A 17,422-nucleotide genomic window follows, 5' to 3' on the forward strand; every position below is an offset into this window, starting at 1 on the left:
CCCTGAGCTGTGAGTTTCTATTTCCTGACAGCCTGGTGAAAAACAGCATGTCAGGCCACCCGTGACACACTAATCTCCCATCTATCCCTCATCTCACTCATCTGTGACAGCAATATGGGCTCCGCCTATCACCCCTCCCCCTGCTAGTAAACATGTTGAAACAAATGCTTTATGATCCTTGCTTTAGACATCTCACATTAGCATCAGTCTGTTTTGTGCATCGAGGTTTGCACTGTCATAAATGGGTTTTTTTAACCAACTCTGTGGAAGGATACTGAGGTGTCACACCTTATCAACTCAATGGTTCATGCGGCATCTTCAAAGCAATAAATCATAATATGGTTAAAAAATAAATAAATAAATACAAATGTATTTTCCTGACGAATGCTATTGCAGTTACAATGACATTAACATCTGTGCTGGAAATTTATGGTGCCTTACCGTAATACAGACATTAAAATGCAAGCATTGAAACACTTCATCAATGTGACAGAACTTAAAAATATAAATATAGTTGTATGGTAAATCATATTTGTGTGAAGGAGCCAAAAAAAAGTATATTCTTTATATTAAATGGGGTAGATGCAGTGCACATAAAACATTAACTCAGATAACACTGTCGACAGCCCTTTCCAGAACATAGTGACTTGTAACATGAAGCTTTTTTACCCAGTATTTCATACCTTTTAACACATTCTAATGCCAAACACCAAGACCTGACCTATAGCATTTGCAAGTTTAGCTGACAAAATCCAATGATGACCACCAAATCCATTAAAAATACATGAATAAAGACAACCTTGGATGACATTATCTTTCATTATTATGACCATGGCATTTAAAATTTATTATGAATCAATCAAATATAATTTTTTACTTATTAATACACCAAATGTGTCTTGAGAAACAAAAAATTTAATAAATAACGGGCTGTTGTGTCTGAGTCGTGTGCTATATACGTTTTCTAGCTGGACACAGAAAATACAAAACCTTGTTACTGGTTTATGGTGCCTTGTCACTGGAGCAGTACCATTTGATGTGTGTCCTTGACAGGGGGTAATTATTTGTGGTTTGCATTTTATAGAGCTCAGTCTTAAACCTCTGATGACAATTTTATACCGTAATGTAAAAAGTACAGAAATGGACCTTCTAAAAAAAAATGCTAAATAAGGGGGCATTCATTATTTTACACTGTGCATTTTTATTATCATTTATTCATACACTTGGAAACGCTTTCCTAGTCTTACTCATGAATTACAATGTGCTTATAACACACGTCTTCAGAATGTGGAAAAAAAAAGCAGAGCACTGTGCCTTTAGTGAGAGCTCTCCAGTACCTTTTTTTACTGCTTGGGAACAAATTTATCTCTTTTAGACCTTCAAAAAAGATACACATAGTTACTTTGAGGTCCAGTTATTAGTACTAGGGGATACATCTGTGTGGCTTGCAGCTGTAGGGACTGACATGAACTTTTACTGTCCTCATCAAACTATGTCAGACTTTTTTTTTTTTTTAAATACATGGTCTTGGGAAGGACTGACACAACTAGAACAGGGAGTTCAGAACTCGAAGCGAAACTCTAGGCTAAGTAATTTCACATCATTCCTCACAATTTCTCCACATCAGTCTTCCATAACTGAATTCTTCTTTTTCAGCTAAGACCATTAAGATCTACTGTTCCTTTAGCCCAGATTCCTCATCAAATGTTGCATGTAATGAAATAATACCAGTCGCTTTTCAGTCAATCTCAAAACATTATCTAGTTCCTTTTAAAATCTTTATTGCACCAGTGCAGTAGAATACATTGGCCTACCTCATGGTATAAAGTAGTGTGCCTTCCTCTGTGATTCGCAGAAGCTTGTTTGGCATGGTCATGTTGTGCGCCACTGACTTTTTGCCATTGTGGAAGAAAGTATCGGGGGTCCAGATCTTGCTGGCCATCAGGTTGTTGAGACGTAGCACAGCCATGGGGCCTTTGAACTTTAATCTTTCATCCTTCCAGCTTTGTCTGAAGAACACATCAATTGTGTACTCCTACAAGAAGCAGGTGAGGCACAGACAAAAAAAACACAAGTCAACAAAAAGTCGTGCTCCACCACCTCGTAGCAGTTTTCTTTGTACTTTTACCTTCAGCTGGTTTGAGGAAGATGCTGAGTAATCTAACCTCATTTTTCCCCTGTTGCCATGTTCTCACTTTTCTTCTCTCTTTTTTTTCTTCGTTTTGCCTCATGTCACTTTGACTTTCTTATGGTTGGCCTAGTTTCCCTGCTGGTAACTGTCTTTTTACATTAACGGTTTTGCCGAACATAAAGAAGAAGAAGGATAGAAGAAGAAGGTTTCCTGGCTGGTAAGTGTATTCTTTTTTTTTTAAAGAATGCCTCCTTTGTACAGTAACTTTGCTGTGTTTCAAACAGTAATATGTGGCTTTGCCTTTCCATTTTCTTCTTTTATGTTATTTACATAATTATTGTCTGGTCAGTTTAATGTGCCCTATGCAAATACAGAATCATTAATTATCTGGCCATTTGGTTTTGCATTGTCAGGTAAGTGCCAAAAATGATCATTGTTAGCATTTATCTTTGGGGGGACTTCTTTGCTCAGTAATCTAAATTACACCAGACACAAAAAGGAAGCACCGGACACAAAATTAGGAGGACATTTCATTTTCAAGCCAGCTAATGACTAGCTGAGAGCAGATTTTAATGGTTCCACATGACCGCCCGGCAGAGTAAAGGGAGCCAGTAAAAATTACAGAACAGCGTGGGGGGTTTTTTTTATTCTCCCCCGCCTCTTTGCCTCTCAGTTCCCGTAAGATAATTAGTATGAAGTGAAACAGAGCTTCAAGGCAATAAAGCAGGATAGGGAAAGGCTGGAGATGGAGAAAATGTTCCTCAGCTCTTCCTTCTGGCTTTAACAGAAGCAAAATAGTTGTGGCCTGTATGTCAACCAGTGCAATTAACTGAGATTATATCAAACAGAGCAGACACACTTCACGTGCTTATAACAGGAGTGGTTTTTTTTTTTATCAAGGCTGGGTAGTGAGTCGTTTAAATGAGATTAATTGGTTTCTGGTGAACAGGGTAAAGATCACTTGTGTTGGAACAACTTACATTTTGTGTGTGTGTGTGTGTGAGTGTGTGTGTTTTCAGGTTGAATGTTAAATAAGACAAAAAAATAAAAACGTTTATTAATATTTCTTTGCATTTTGTAGCTTCTTGTAATTTCAGATGGGTTCAAATAGCTTGACCTTTCAAACTGCAGAAAAACACAATAAAGTATGACTTGTTTTTAAATCAGATTAAACTTTAAGCTTGTCATAATCAATCACTCATAATCACAATTTTGCTTGTTATTGTATTGATTTGTTCTTAATTATACTTTAGTTCATGTGAATGTTCCAAAATAATGCAAGTAATTTTATTGTCTATCCTTCCAACTTGTACAAGAAGGATATTTGAGGCTTTTTTTTTGTAGTATACACTGGTACCACAGCATTTTTGTAGCATGAGCTTACAAACCATGAACCGGAAAATTTAGTTTGCAGGTGACAGTTTTATTAACACATCATAAGTTAATAGAATGAATCTACAAATCAATAGATATTTCACAGCTTAAAGAACACTGTGTCCAGAAAGGCTATAAGGCAGGGCTAAAGATGGAGGGGAGGAATACCAGAAAACTAATGACATTTATAGAGGCGAAAAGAGTCTTACCATGTCATGGTCCGAAACTGGCCCAATACTAGTCACGAAAATGTCAGTCTTGACTTCAGTTACACGCTCTGTTGAAGCAGGAAATTGCTGAGTGAGTGACTATCAGTGGCATTCATTAGCTTCTAACTACCTGTTAACACAGGACCACCTGGCTATAGCCTCTGAAGCACTAAATCTATTCGGAAATATTTTTAGCACTTAGACATGCACACAAGAAACAAACAAAAAAACAAAACATTTAAAAAAATGTCCACTTTGGATGTCAATAACCATTTCTGTTGTTATTGAAACCGGACAGGGCTTTAATCTCTTAATAAATTTGTGCATTGCTGCATTGTTGGAAATGTGCCATTCTAGTCCCATAATGCTGATAGCCAAAATGGGACCACTGAGGATTCATTTGGAATGGGCTGCAGAGAGCGTGTGCGTGTGTGTGTGTGTGTGTGTGTGTGTGTGTGTGTGTGTGTGTGTGTGTGTGTGTGTGTGTGTGTGTGTGTGAAAGGTTTGTGGCAGAACAATTTATGAATGATACCCATCATAATCCATAATTTCTTCCCCTTGGCTGCTGAACTTCTAGCAGGCGTTGTTTTATTCGCCTGTCTGTTTGATGCCTGCTGCATCATACTGTGCAATCCTCAGTGTCCTTCACACACTAATTCTCACATCATCACTCCCTCCTTTCCCTTTTACTCTCTGTTTTTCTTTCTTTATCTAGTTTGCACCTTTTCATTTCCTGGATTTGTCCTTGAATTCCTGCCATTTTGCTTCCGTCTTTTGTCAATGGATAGTTGACAATAGAAGGAACAAACACACACAAAAGCAGGATAGAAGGGCCAGGTCTCAGATTGTTTTACCTTTTAAAGTCTGACACTTACTGCAAGCTCCCCTCTGTAACATTTAAACCCTTGGAGATTATTCTATTGCAAGTTTAAAAAAGAAGACAAACAGCAGCCATTATGTGGGACAAAATATATGCAATGACTTGGGTTTACTGACCTCCTAGTCCTGGCCTGAGGCGATTGTCATAGCCATCCAGAAGGCTGTCTAAGATCTTTGTGAAGACTGTAGTGTTATCTTTCTGTTGATCTGTCATGCCGTTCTGCCCAGAGCTGGGAACGCAAAGAATAAGATTTAAAGTCACAGCTAGAATCTAAAACCACAGTCAGAACTCTCAACTGTGTAAGAACAAACTGTATTATAAATCAAAGGGGGAAGAAGGACGGTTTCAGCTTTGTAGTTAATGCACATGGGTAGCGTCAATGCAGCGTGAATCACATTGTGATAACACAAAGAAAACTCAGCCAAATCCTATATGACACTGACAAATTTAGCTGCTAAATTAGAATTCAGTGTGTGAGCACGAGCATAAGGTTTCAGATCATATTGATATGAAATAAATAAGCAAGTGATTGTTCAGAGGTGGACTGGAAACGAACGTATCCCATGAGGCCAAGTTTTTCTCTACTATTAGCACATTCTCACTTCCAAGTCATCACTGACGCTTGGTCAGAACCACTTGGCGTAACATGTTCACACACTATAGCATTACATTCCAAAGCACAGATTACATTTTTGCCAGATGACAAAGTATAGCAACTGAAAAAAATGACTGGATAAATTGAACTTGGGCTAGTGGATAGCATTGAAGAGCGCTATTATTCAGTGTGATAGCAGGAGTTCCAGTTTCTTTGGCTTTTGTTTTGAAAAGTAGAATGGGAGGCAGAGCCTTCAGTTTTAAGATTAGACTTAAAACTTTATTTTGGCTCACATGACCCTGAAACCTCCCTTGGTTACACTGCAATAGGTTTAGGCTGCTGGGGGATTCCAATGATGCACTGAGTGATTTTCTGCATTTAATTATTAATTATTATTAATCTCTGGATCCTTTCACAGCATGTCTCTCTCTTGTCTTCATTTGCTCACCCCTAACCGGTCAGGGCAGATGGCTCCCTCTGAGCCTGGTTCTGCTAAAGGTTTCTTCCTGTTAAAAGGGAGTTTTCCTTCCCACATCCGCCAAAGTGCTTGCTCATAGGGGCTTATATGACAGTTGTCGTTTTCTGTTTTTTTGTATTATTGTAGGGTTTATATCTTACAATATAAAGCACCTTGAGGCAACTGTTGTTTGATTTGGCCCTGTAGAAATCAAATTGAATTGAACTGATTTCAACTAAACATTAGTTTTGACTTATTAGTCTCAGTTACTATATGGTTAGGTTTAGGAGTAGAACAACTTTACATGTTAGCCACCTCTCTGCCATTGTCTCATCCCATAACAGTGATGGCACAGCAGGGTGCATTTGGCTATAGTTTTACAGGCCACCATGCACAATGACAAATGGCTCAAGGGGTATCCAGTGTGTTAAAATGCTACGCCAAGGGGGGTCCATCCCAAACGTCAGTATGTGTTGACTTGATAGTGAGACCAATTTGACACTGGATTTATTTATTTATTATTAGTGGGGCGTGTGGGCTGCATAGCATGTACCGTATGTGTAGGTACACTCAGCAGAGAAAATAGAGAGTGAAATACAGAGTAGACATAGAGAAACCATAATACATTATTGATGCCTTAATATGGTCTTTTAGATCACAAAGCCCTTGCTGAATGTGCTCTTTGAACAACATGAAACAAAATGCTTAGAGCAATGCTGAAAACACTCACAATCAGTAATTGTTAGAGGAGGGTTTGCATCTCCACACATAAATATTTCAACGCACTCATAATCTGGGATACAGCCCCTAATTACAATGTGTAGCACAAGGACTGCAGTGAAAGAGCACGTGTGTCTATGAAGGAATGCATGCATGTACCATCTGCACCCACAAGCTTCCATATATGAGAGCACAATGATTATCTTCAACAGCATATTTTATTCTGCTATCATCTTCGCCTCCTTTGCTGTGCCAAAGGGATTTGGTTTGATTGCATGCAAAATAAACAGCAAGTGTTTGGAAACAAGCTCTGCTAGCTGAAAAGCTCCAAGGAGAGAGAGAGGTCATCGAGATTAGTTAGCGGGGACCTGCAAAAGGTTGGAGGGAAAAGTAGGAGGGATAGCGGGTGGGAGAGTGACGCCTATTAAGAATGGGAGTTAAAGCTTCAATGTATAGTCTAAAAAGACAAAAAACAAGGGAATAGAGACTCAAAAGCCTTGGAAAAGTGAAGATACAGTTTCGACTGCCACAACCACATAGATACATAGTTCTCAAAAAAAGCTATAGGTCTGAGGCAGAGCCTACAGATTTCAACATTAACGTGCTAAACACTTCTTTGTAAATAAGGATGCACCATCCACATCCGCATGGGTTTTTAAGAGATGCTTAATCTAACTCTGCCTCCAGTTTCCCTTAATTCACAAGTGTCCACTTTTCTCTGAAAATTAATAAATACATTTAAAAAAAGCATTCAAACTTTAGAGACTGATGAGCAATTTCTTCGCCCATAAACACAGTCGGTAACTGCTTTGAAGTGCTGTAATTCAAAATAATAATAATTTTTTTCTTTTTTGTTCTGGTCTGAGGAGCCAATTATGTATAAAAACAGACAGCACAAACCGCATACATGGCACATCAGCTAAGACTAAAATAAATCACAGTCTACTTTGCCTTAGTTTTGTGTATTTCCCATTTTCACAGTATTTATCTGGTATTTTTCAGATTTGCCAAACTAGAGTAAGACACCCCAAAATATAGCCTTCCTCTTATAATCTCCACCAATATAGAATACAAGCCACGCTCCTTTACGGTCAACAGGTATTTAACAGGATGCAATGAAAATATTCATAATCGGTAAAACTAATTGGAAAAATTCACTGTCAATCTATCTATTAAATCATTTTTCACATTTCTTGAATGACATTTATTTTATCTTAACTTGACAAACTTTGATCCTCATTAGGGGCAGATATTTTTTAAGCTATATGTGGGAAATAGTTGAGTGTAGAGGTTAGAGTTGTATGTCGAGGACAAGAAAAGAATACAGAAAAAAGGTGATGTGGAAGAATACACATGTTTATCAGCCAGGGGCTACTTCCTACTGAAACATTGTACACCATCCCCATCTACAGGTCATCTGAACAGCAACAATGCTGCTCACACACTCTCTGCCAGTGTCTCTCTTTCTCTGTTAACCTGTATCTGTCTCTCTCTTTCTCCCTCCTTCGCTCTCTCTATATCTGTCTATCTTGTCAGCCGGATATCTAATTATAAGGCAATTTCTTTCGTTGGCAACATGCTGTAGCAGAGTTCTAGGTCTTCCTGATTACCGTGTCTTGTTTAAATCCCCCAAGGTGTGTGTGTGTGTGTGTGTGTGTGTGTGTGTGTGTGTGTGTGTGTGTGTGTGTGTGTGTGTGTGTGTGTGTGTGTTTGTTTGTGTTCGTGATTTTATATTTGACTTCAAAAAGGGGACTGGATTATACAGTAAATCTTTGGGTGATAATTGCTTAGCAGTTTGCGTTGACAGTTCCTCAGTAAGGTAATGAGTACTTTTAGATTTTCTCTAATGTACAACATATCAAACCCCATGAATCAGACCCTCTATTTGCAAGTCAGTGCTTCGCAAGCTAAAGCTGCTGTTGTGTTTAATTGGAAACAATGAGTTAAAAATACAGAGATGCTGCAATTCATCAAATATTTAAAATGGGAAACATTTTATATGTCTTCTGCATGTTCTCAAGGCGTGTTATCTGAGACACAACCTTCATGCTCCATGTGTATTTTTGTGACACAGAAAAAGCATTCTGGACCATCAAGTCATCTCCAGTGAAGTTAACTGCCTTCCTGGATTATTCAGCTGTGAGGCAGATCCAATCCCTTTAGTTTCTCCAATATTGTACACGTGATTTAAAAAGGGGTTAAAGTTCCAATGGTCTTATTTAATAAATCACTTGTCCTTTTGGAACGGTCTGATTTGTGTTCTTGAATCTTTAACCGTATGCTTTTATGTTTTCTCGCTGTTGAATCGTATAGGAATTAATGCATGGCAGTATTTTTTTTTTAAATTGTGTCATGTTTTTTCAACTTTCCTCTCCCTCTCTGTCCTTGCTGGTTTGCTTCAGGTTTAGCTGACGTCCAACACTTCAGTGTTGACACTGAGAAGAAGTGTGTGTAACTCAACCCCCGCTGTCCCTGAAGCCACCGTCAAAAAACACATGTGCAATAACCCTTGCCAAATGTCTCTGTGCAACACACACCATCTACTGTACACAACCCAGGACTGAAATCTAGGAATGTAAATGTGTCCTGCATGGCTAGTGAACCAAAAAAAGTGTAACACTGTGATAAAGCTGATAGAGGCTATTTTGGCTTTCATCTTCCCCCCACTATGCGCCACTTAATATTACCACTATGCAATTAAAAGCATGGAGGTGTCCTGTGAGGATGCCCCAGTTACAACCACAGTGAATATGCTTTAATAGAGAGGAGCCCAATACACCAAGCAATAGGTAGTAAGACAGACTATCAGCATTTCAGGTGAACAGAACTAGTTACCTCCATGTTTAGCTGATTCACTGACATATTTACAGTACAAGCCTGTTGACCATTTTGTAAGCAAAGACACCAGCTTTAAAAGGTACTTCTGCTTTTTCATAAAAGTGCCCACAATTATTTTTTATTTTTTGCCTGATGCAATCTGATGTTCAAATCGTGATGTGCAATTAGAGTTCCAATAATAGCATGATCGTATGGGCTGTATCTATGCCTACAAGAATGACCACCCTCAACATTGTTTTTTCCCCCTCTAGCACTGTGCAAGCCTTCAAAACCAAAACATGTTAACAGTGTGAAGACATAGATATGAATCTGTGAGGCATCTTATGCAGATTTGTGACTTTAATGATTTGTCCAGTGAATCCGATAGAAATACAGGATATGTGCAATCACAAGTTCAAGTTTATTCTTACCTTTTCCCAAACAGTACGCTGTTGGTAAAAAGCAAGCAAGCCCACAGATACAGAAAGAGCGTCCGGCCCCGTCCACACATGGTTGCAATATGAAGACCTTTCACTGCTGGGGTTCAAAGAGAGAGAGCGAGAGACAAAGAGAGAGAGAAAGAGAGAGAAAGAGAGAGAAAGAGAAAGAGAGAGAGAGAGAATGGACATCATTATCAAGTCATATGAGCCAGTGGCACACCGTCATTCCTAATATTTCAGTGTCAGCAAATAGGATGTGGTAAAACACCAGCAAACATGATTATGGACCAGGATGCTTTATGTGAGGTTTTTTGGTCCTGACTCTCAACATCACTAACAGATTCACTGACAGCACATGAATCAAAAACCAAATAGCCAAGCCACATGCACTGATGTACTGGGCCATTACATCCAACATTACATCAAAGATTTGACATCAAATTTTGCATTACATGTCACGTTGACAGAGCCACATTCTACACCCAAGCCACGAGAGAGATAAGAACTGATCAACGTTTTGATTACCAAAAAGGCATACGGTGTAAACACATTTCTCATAATTGATGCTTAATCCATATGCATAGGATATGGCTGCATCTGTAGCGCATAATAATTAAGCAGAAATAACAAGGAAACACATCACTGACCACATAACACCCCCGTGAGCTTGTAGCACCTGTACACAGCCTCCTCTAATACCCTATAATTTGAAACTGCGTTACCGCAGTATTAAACCAAATCGCCCTAAAAGACCAATATTTGCATCTCTATTCATTTAGCTGTGGCAGTCGGGTCATAAAGTGTACAGACGATAGAAAGGGTTATTGTGCATGTAGATCACAATGCCCCAAATCACAATCCATTCCTGAAAGCATATTCAGTGTGTCCACGAGAGGGCCAGTTACTAAGTTATTAAAAAAAGCGCTAAAATTTCACAAACGACCATAAAATGGTGCCAAAGAACCACAGCCCAGATAGAAGACAATACCCCTGATACTTGGCTGTGGTGTGCCAAGATGCACAGTGAGCGGGATGCACAGTGAGATGAACATGCACTGCTCTGTTAAAATGAAATGAAATGAAAATAAATCCCGAGGCTGACAAGGACTTGATAAGCGAGGATACTACAGATTAAGGAACGGAGGAGAAAATCCCGCATAGGCACACTTTCTAAGTTATTCAGAGGAAATGTCACCCTGTCCCCAACAACATATGAATACATATTTGACACGGACAGACATTTGGCATGCAACTGGCATCGTTGCATGGATGCTCTAAATACATGCATGACGATCGGATTCGTGCGTGGCAGAGTAATTAAGCAAATGTACGTTGATGCTATTTTATTCGGAGCGCTGTCCGTGGTGATGAAACCAAGCTGCCTCCCTTCAAAACATCAAGCAGCTCGTGTTCTCCACAGAAATCATTTTTAAAAATCCCCCAAATCGCTTCTAATTTCGACGACAAACTGCCCCTTCCTCCCCTGTAAAACTCGTCTTCGGTTATAGCGGTGTCCAGCAACAAACCATCCCTTTCTGAATCCGACTGTTCTCTCGCGCTTTTGCCTGACAGAAAGGCGAGAAAAAAAAACGAAGAAATCACTTACAGCAGATGAGTCGGGGTATATTCGTTGCCCGCTGCCTATATCCTCAAACTTTTACGAATAGCTTTTCTAGCCGGACTGAATGAGAAAAAATCCTCTGTGATCTCAGATCAGACGAATTTTAGCTTGAGGCTGGAGAAGCGGCTGCTGACGATATGCGCAGGTCTCTCTCACTGTTCATTGGTGGTGCCGTAGTGAGTTCAACTCTCAGTCTGTCAGCAGCAAAGAAAAAAAAAGAAAAAAAGGAGAAATCTTCTGCTAAACTACCAAATCTGGTCTGTGTACCGACATCCCCCTCCAAATTATTGCTGTTCACCGACCGTATCTGTAAATAAAGCGCACACCAAACAGACTATGTCCAAGCGCAGACTATTTAATTTTAGAATAGGCTGTGCAGACCTAATATAAAGAAAAGCCCGCCCATTTTATATGCAGCACAATTTAACTTCCACTGCTGTCGCACTAATCTCTTTTCACTGGCCGCTAAATAAAAATCCTCTTACATTTTTTGATTGGAATTCCTTGTTATTTTTTCACCATCTCGCTCTCCCTCTCTCCCTGACTCCTACGTGATGATTTCCAAAGAGATTATATTGACATTCATCAAAAAGACCGTCTCACGACCTGAAACAGCTAGGACATCGTATGGACAAGAGTTACGGCTATAAAACGGACAGTGAGTTCTCGCAATGAAGAGGAAAAATGAATTAAAAAACGATGCTATGGCACAGATTCCCGCGCACCAGCGGGGGGAAAAGACACATCCACAATGTTAAGAAAATCGTGTTCCCTCACCAGCTTGCACTGATGACACGAGCTTCTCTCTCTGCAATAAAAAAAATCCTCCTCGAATCACTCGCCGTCTACTAAAAACCCACGTTTCGCATCGAGACCCCAACACTGTTTCTGTTTACAGCCAAATATTCTGCTGCTACAGCCGCGCCGCTCCAGACTGAGCACAGAACGACGAGGAGCGCTGAGCTGCGTGCATCTGCAAGGGAGGGAAAAAAACGAGCTTATGATAACCGGCGTATATTTTTGTAGTCGTCTGCGTATTTCAAGTTAAACTACAAATCAGGGGACATTTTCATCACCAAGGACTCTGAAAGAAGGCATAAGTGGAAAGCAAGGGCATTCTTATGGGCAGTTTACATCATATCACTATGACTGATGGTCGCATAAGCCTCTTATAAATCTCGTCTGTTGATCCTAGAATGATTTTGACAGAGGAACAACTCTTTTTTTCGCCTTCAGTTTTGACTGGGGGTTTATTTTCATCAGAGCAGGCAGAGTGAGCTGGCAGTGTAGTCACGTCAGTCTGGTCTGCAGTGCAACGTTTCCTCTGTGAGCGTGAGTGTGTGTATGTGTGTGCCTCTTCACGCGTGGTTAAAGTAGTGCATGTGAGTGATTAGTTGTGACGGACGTCATGGGTTTGTATGCCTCCTTTATGTCTGTATTCAATAAGACATGTCTTTCATCTACCTATCTATCAATCTATCTATGAAAATGTATTCCACAAGGACCCCTACCACCATATCCACTACCTCACACACGCATACACACACTTGCACTCTGCCCATTCCGCTCTTAACCTGATGCTGCACGGGTGTGTGTTTGTGTATATATATTTAACAGGTCCACAACCCCACCCAGCTCATAATGCTATCAGAATGCAAGTGGGGTATCGTCTCAAGCTGCCTCCCTTCTCCCAAAGCCAGACGCCACCGCTGCATGTGACTCGATTTGAGCGCATGCACAACCAACACGTGCCCGTGTGCGCTCAAATCGACGCGCACGCCCGCGATGGATAGTGGAGAGGGAAAAGTATGACTGTCGTTGCTTCCTCGCCTCCTCCTCCTTCTCCTCCTCCTGGCGTTTTATTAACCTTCCGTTGTGCCGAAGAGGGGGACTTCTTCTTGGGGAACAATGTAGAGCCTCTACCAAACATTGCAAGTGATCAGTTAAGATGAATATCTAGGGACTCCGCTTAAACAAATGGCAAACAAAGGCGACTTGGCTCCTCACAGCTCCATCTCTGGACAGGTGATGGGAACGGATAGTGAAGTGAGCTGTGTGTATGTGTTTGCAGAGAGAGATGGATGATGGTAATTTAGGTGAGAGGTGTGCAGGTTATGTGGAAATAATCACTCGCTGTGAACAGTGTTTTTGAATTTTGAAAGAAGCGTTGAGTAACTACGCCTCCACCCCCTCTCACTTCCCCTCTTCCTTCCTTTTGTGCATCCATCAAAGTGCTGTATGTGGTGATAAGTTGTTTCATTTTACACAATCTTAAAGTACTGACTGCGGTAAATTGGCTTTCATACACCACGTGTTGCAGTCTTGTATTAATGACACATTAACGCAAATAGCAACCAGCTGCCAACTCCTCTATGTGTTCACAGAGTCAATATGTTTTTGCATTCTCTGTTGCCCAAGTGCCACGTGACCGCACATGCCAGAAGACAGTTATTTGCTGTTTGGGATGTTCTGTGGATGCGCTTGAAGCATCAGGATTGTTGTGTCTCAGAGAAAAAGTGGCCCATGACCCTGAAAGCTTTTACTGTACTCTTATTTTAAGTTTAGTCAACACATGCAGTCTCACTGTGACACAATCTTTAACACCTCAGCTTTATTTGTAGCTCCAGTCTAATTTCAAATTATTTGCAGGCTTTGAAGAACATTTAAAAAATAGATGAAGCATGATATGAGAGAGTCCCAGTATATTTCTTGAGGAGTATGCACATCGCAAGGCAAAAGTGTCTTAATTTGGGATGTGACGTCACTAGATTGGAAATCCAGTCTCCATGATTCTGGGCTGTTCTAGCCAATTGCACATTTTAGCTTTGTTTAGTCCACTCTAGATTACTCTGTCCATATGCAACAACAGGCAGGGCTCCCCCCTTGGCTGACTCCATCTAAGGCTCTACCAGGAGATAGAGATGGAGATATAAACTCAAGTGCAGTACTTTATTTCAATTACTGCAGTGAAGGGTGATTTGCACTTGCCTTTTTTATTATCCACAGGGCTAGTGCATTTCATGGTGTCAGTTGGTTTAAACTCTGGTGCTGGTGTGGCCTTTGAACCTGGATGTAAAGTACTGTGGAAATGTCTTGAATCATTCCTTATTTCTTTATGTTTTAATTCCAAAGAGTCAGACCTTTTGCCATTTTGAAAGAGGTCTTGACCAGTAGTTCTCCAGGCTTTCTGAATGTCTGTCAAAGTTTTTCTTTGGGCATTGAGTGCCTTTTTACTCATTTTCAAACTGCACAGTTTGCAGTTTGTCCCTTGAAAGATGGAAGAAGCTGGACAAGCGGAGGCCTAAAACAGCAGGTGAACAGTATATGAAAGTCATGTCCTTAAGAAATAGAAAATAAAATCATGCAAAGACGTGACATGGGACCTGAGAGATGCATTTGTGTGATCTATCCACAGTTTGCCAAAACCTCTTCAGACATGCTCTTAATGAAAGGGTACCTGATAGGTAATTATTCTTAAGCAAGGAAACAGGGAGAAAAGACTGAGGTATGCCACATTACACAATAACTGGACTAAAATTAGCAACGGGTTTTATGGATTTATGAATCAAAATGTTAAATTGTTTGTTCAAATCATTATCAGTATGTATTGATGATGTCAGGAGAGAAGTGCAACAGTGAGTGTCTACAGCCTTCTGTAAGACATGTTGGAGGCTCTGTCATGGTTTGGGACTAGATTTCAGACAGTGGTGTTGTGGATCTTGTCAAACATGATGTAATTAATAATACAAAAAAGTGTTGTCAGCTATGACCCACCATGTAGGATCATCAAAAATGTTGCAGCAAGAGTACGGACAGGGACTAGAAAGAGAGAGCAGATTTCTCCTATATTGGCTTCCCTTCATTGGCTCCCAGTTAAATCCAGAATTGAATTCTAAATACTGCCCCTCACATACAAGGTCTTAAACAATCAGGCCCCATATTATCTTAATGACCTTGTAGTACCACATCACCCTATTAGAGCACTTTGCTCTCGCACTGCAGGCTTACTTGTTGTTCCCAGAGTATTTAAAAGTAGAATGGGAGGCAGAGCCTTCAGTTTTCAGGCCCCTCTTCTATGGAACCAGCTTCTAGCTTGGATTTGGGAGACAGACACTATCTCTACTTTTAAGATTAGGCTTAAAACTTTCTTTTTTGTTAAAGCATATAGTTAGGGCTGCATCAGGTGACCCATAATCCTCTCTTAGTTATGCTGCAAAGGCATAGGGGTGCTGGGGGATTCCCATGATCCACTGTGTGTTTCTTCTTCAGTCACCCTTCTCACTCACTATGTGTTAATAGACCTCTCTGCACGGAATCATACTTGTTATTAATCTCTGGCTCTCTTCCACAGCATGTCTTTTGTCCTGTCTTCCTTCTCTCACGCGAACCAGTCGTGGAAGATGGCCGTCCCTCCCTGAGCCTGGTTCTGTTGGAGGTTTTCTTCCTGTTAAATGGGAGTTTTTCCTTCCCACCGTCGCCAAAGTGCTTGCTCATAGGGGGTATTATTGTAGGGTTTACCTTACAATATAAAGCACCTTGAGAAGACTGTTGTTGTGATTTGGTGCTGTATTAATAATATTTAATTGAACTGATTTGAATCTGGAAATCATCTGATTGGAAATGCCTATCTCTCTGCATGACAATGATCCCAAACCCTCAAACCCATATTATTTTGTCACATGGACTGTACAGCAGGACAGTAAAATGTACAGGTGTAACTGTTTCAGGTCAGAATGCAGTTCAAGAAGCCTGGAAGACTGCTTGAATAAATCTGAACAATTAAGAAAGCTTGACTAAGAGAGTTCAAACTATGTTGAAGATTAAAGGTGATGTCAAATATTGACTAGCAAGCTTACACACTTAATGTTTGCTTTATATACTTAATTTTCATGTAAGTTTGTGCATTTTTCAACAAGTCATCACACCTTTTCCCCCATTGTTCTAACAAAATATTTTTCTCAAAATGTATCAAGTCTCAAGACTTTTGCACTGTTCTGTAGTGTGTTGTCTTCGTCTCCACCTGGATTCCAATTTCATCATTTATGCTTCAGCCTTCCAATCAGGACAAAACTCTTGCAAGTATAGTGGAAAGATTTTCATTGCAGTGTTATCCATAAGTGGTACTAAGAAGAAGGGACACTAACAGTGAATCCATATATTACTAGTGTTTGCATAGTTCCTTTAATAAATGACTTTAAGGGGGCACTAAGTGAACCTGAATGTAGTCACAAGCTAATATCACCAAATTGCTGGGTACCTGTCGTTCTAGCAGTTTCACAAGTAGACACAAATCCACTGTCACTGTTGTCTGTAGTTCTCCTTCTGCAGAGTATTAGGAGTGACTTGCCTCAATCAGTTGTTCAGAGAAATAAATCAGGCTGTGCAGAGGACAAAAGAGTGCTTCCCCTCTGTGAGCTGCTTTCTGCAATCAGCCAAAGCTGACATCTTCTCTGACTCACAGTTTTAGGCCAAGTCCAGTGTACCACACGCTAGCATAGGTGCACACACACACACACACACACACACACACACACACACACACACACACACACACACACACACACACACACACACACACACACACACACATTTATATGAACTCATATATGCAGTCATGCACACTCATATACAGATATGGTACCTATGTAGATGTGTGTATGAATCATCCATGCAAGCTGAAATGCTTGCTGACACACACAGGCCACATGGGTATATGTAAAATAAAGCAATCATATTGAATATGGACACAAATGCACACATGCTTACAGCTGCTTGCAACAATAGCACTGCATATATAAAATTTACTCTGTGGTTTGATTTGTGGTGCTAAAATCTATCTAAAATCTAAACAATGTATTTAGTTTTTATGGTGTGTCTTATGTTTGAATACAAGAAGAAAACAGCCAGGGATTCGTTTAAAGGACCTTTACGGGACCAGTGTAAAAAACTTGAATAATTTTATAATCAAAAAAGAGTTTCCAAGGAATGGTAAAAGGGGAGAAAGACAATTTAAATACAGCTTAGAATATTTACGGAAATTAGAAGTAATTTTACTATTATTTCTGCCAGCATTATTTATTTGAGAATTATCTGATTTTTATGTCTTCTGCTACAAATATAACTTCAATTTTGACCGTTTGTTTAAAGTTGTGCTTTAAAATATGTTTTATTTATTTTC

The 17,422-nt window shown here is 40.0% G+C and overlaps 1 protein-coding gene across 4 annotated transcripts in view; it reads right to left on the reverse strand.

Moving 5' to 3' along the window:
- Nucleotides 1-12,155, reverse strand: part of gabra1 (gamma-aminobutyric acid type A receptor subunit alpha1) — a 38,869-nt gene extending 26,714 nt beyond the window's left edge. The window contains exons 1-6 of one of the 4 annotated variants that reach the window (XM_080866451.1): nt 12,022-12,155; nt 11,230-11,438; nt 9,615-9,720; nt 4,711-4,823; nt 3,715-3,782; nt 1,815-2,035 (exon numbers count right to left, since the gene is read on the reverse strand). In XM_080866451.1, coding sequence (XP_080722577.1) covers nt 1,815-2,035; nt 3,715-3,782; nt 4,711-4,823; nt 9,615-9,694 — 482 coding nt within the window. In that variant the 5' untranslated portion in view covers nt 9,695-9,720; nt 11,230-11,438; nt 12,022-12,155. Of the gene's footprint in view, nt 1-1,814; nt 2,036-3,714; nt 3,783-4,710; nt 4,824-9,614; nt 9,721-11,229; nt 11,980-12,021 lie in introns of those variants that run through there. The other 3 variants (XM_080866453.1, XM_080866452.1, XM_080866450.1) reach the window with 3 other exon arrangements.
- Between the last annotated feature and the right edge of the window lie 5,267 nt (nt 12,156-17,422).

The sequence above is a fragment of the Rhamphochromis sp. 'chilingali' genome, assembly GCF_963969265.1.
Source record: "Rhamphochromis sp. 'chilingali' genome assembly, chromosome: 19".
Lineage (NCBI taxonomy): Eukaryota > Metazoa > Chordata > Actinopteri > Cichliformes > Cichlidae > Rhamphochromis > Rhamphochromis sp. 'chilingali'.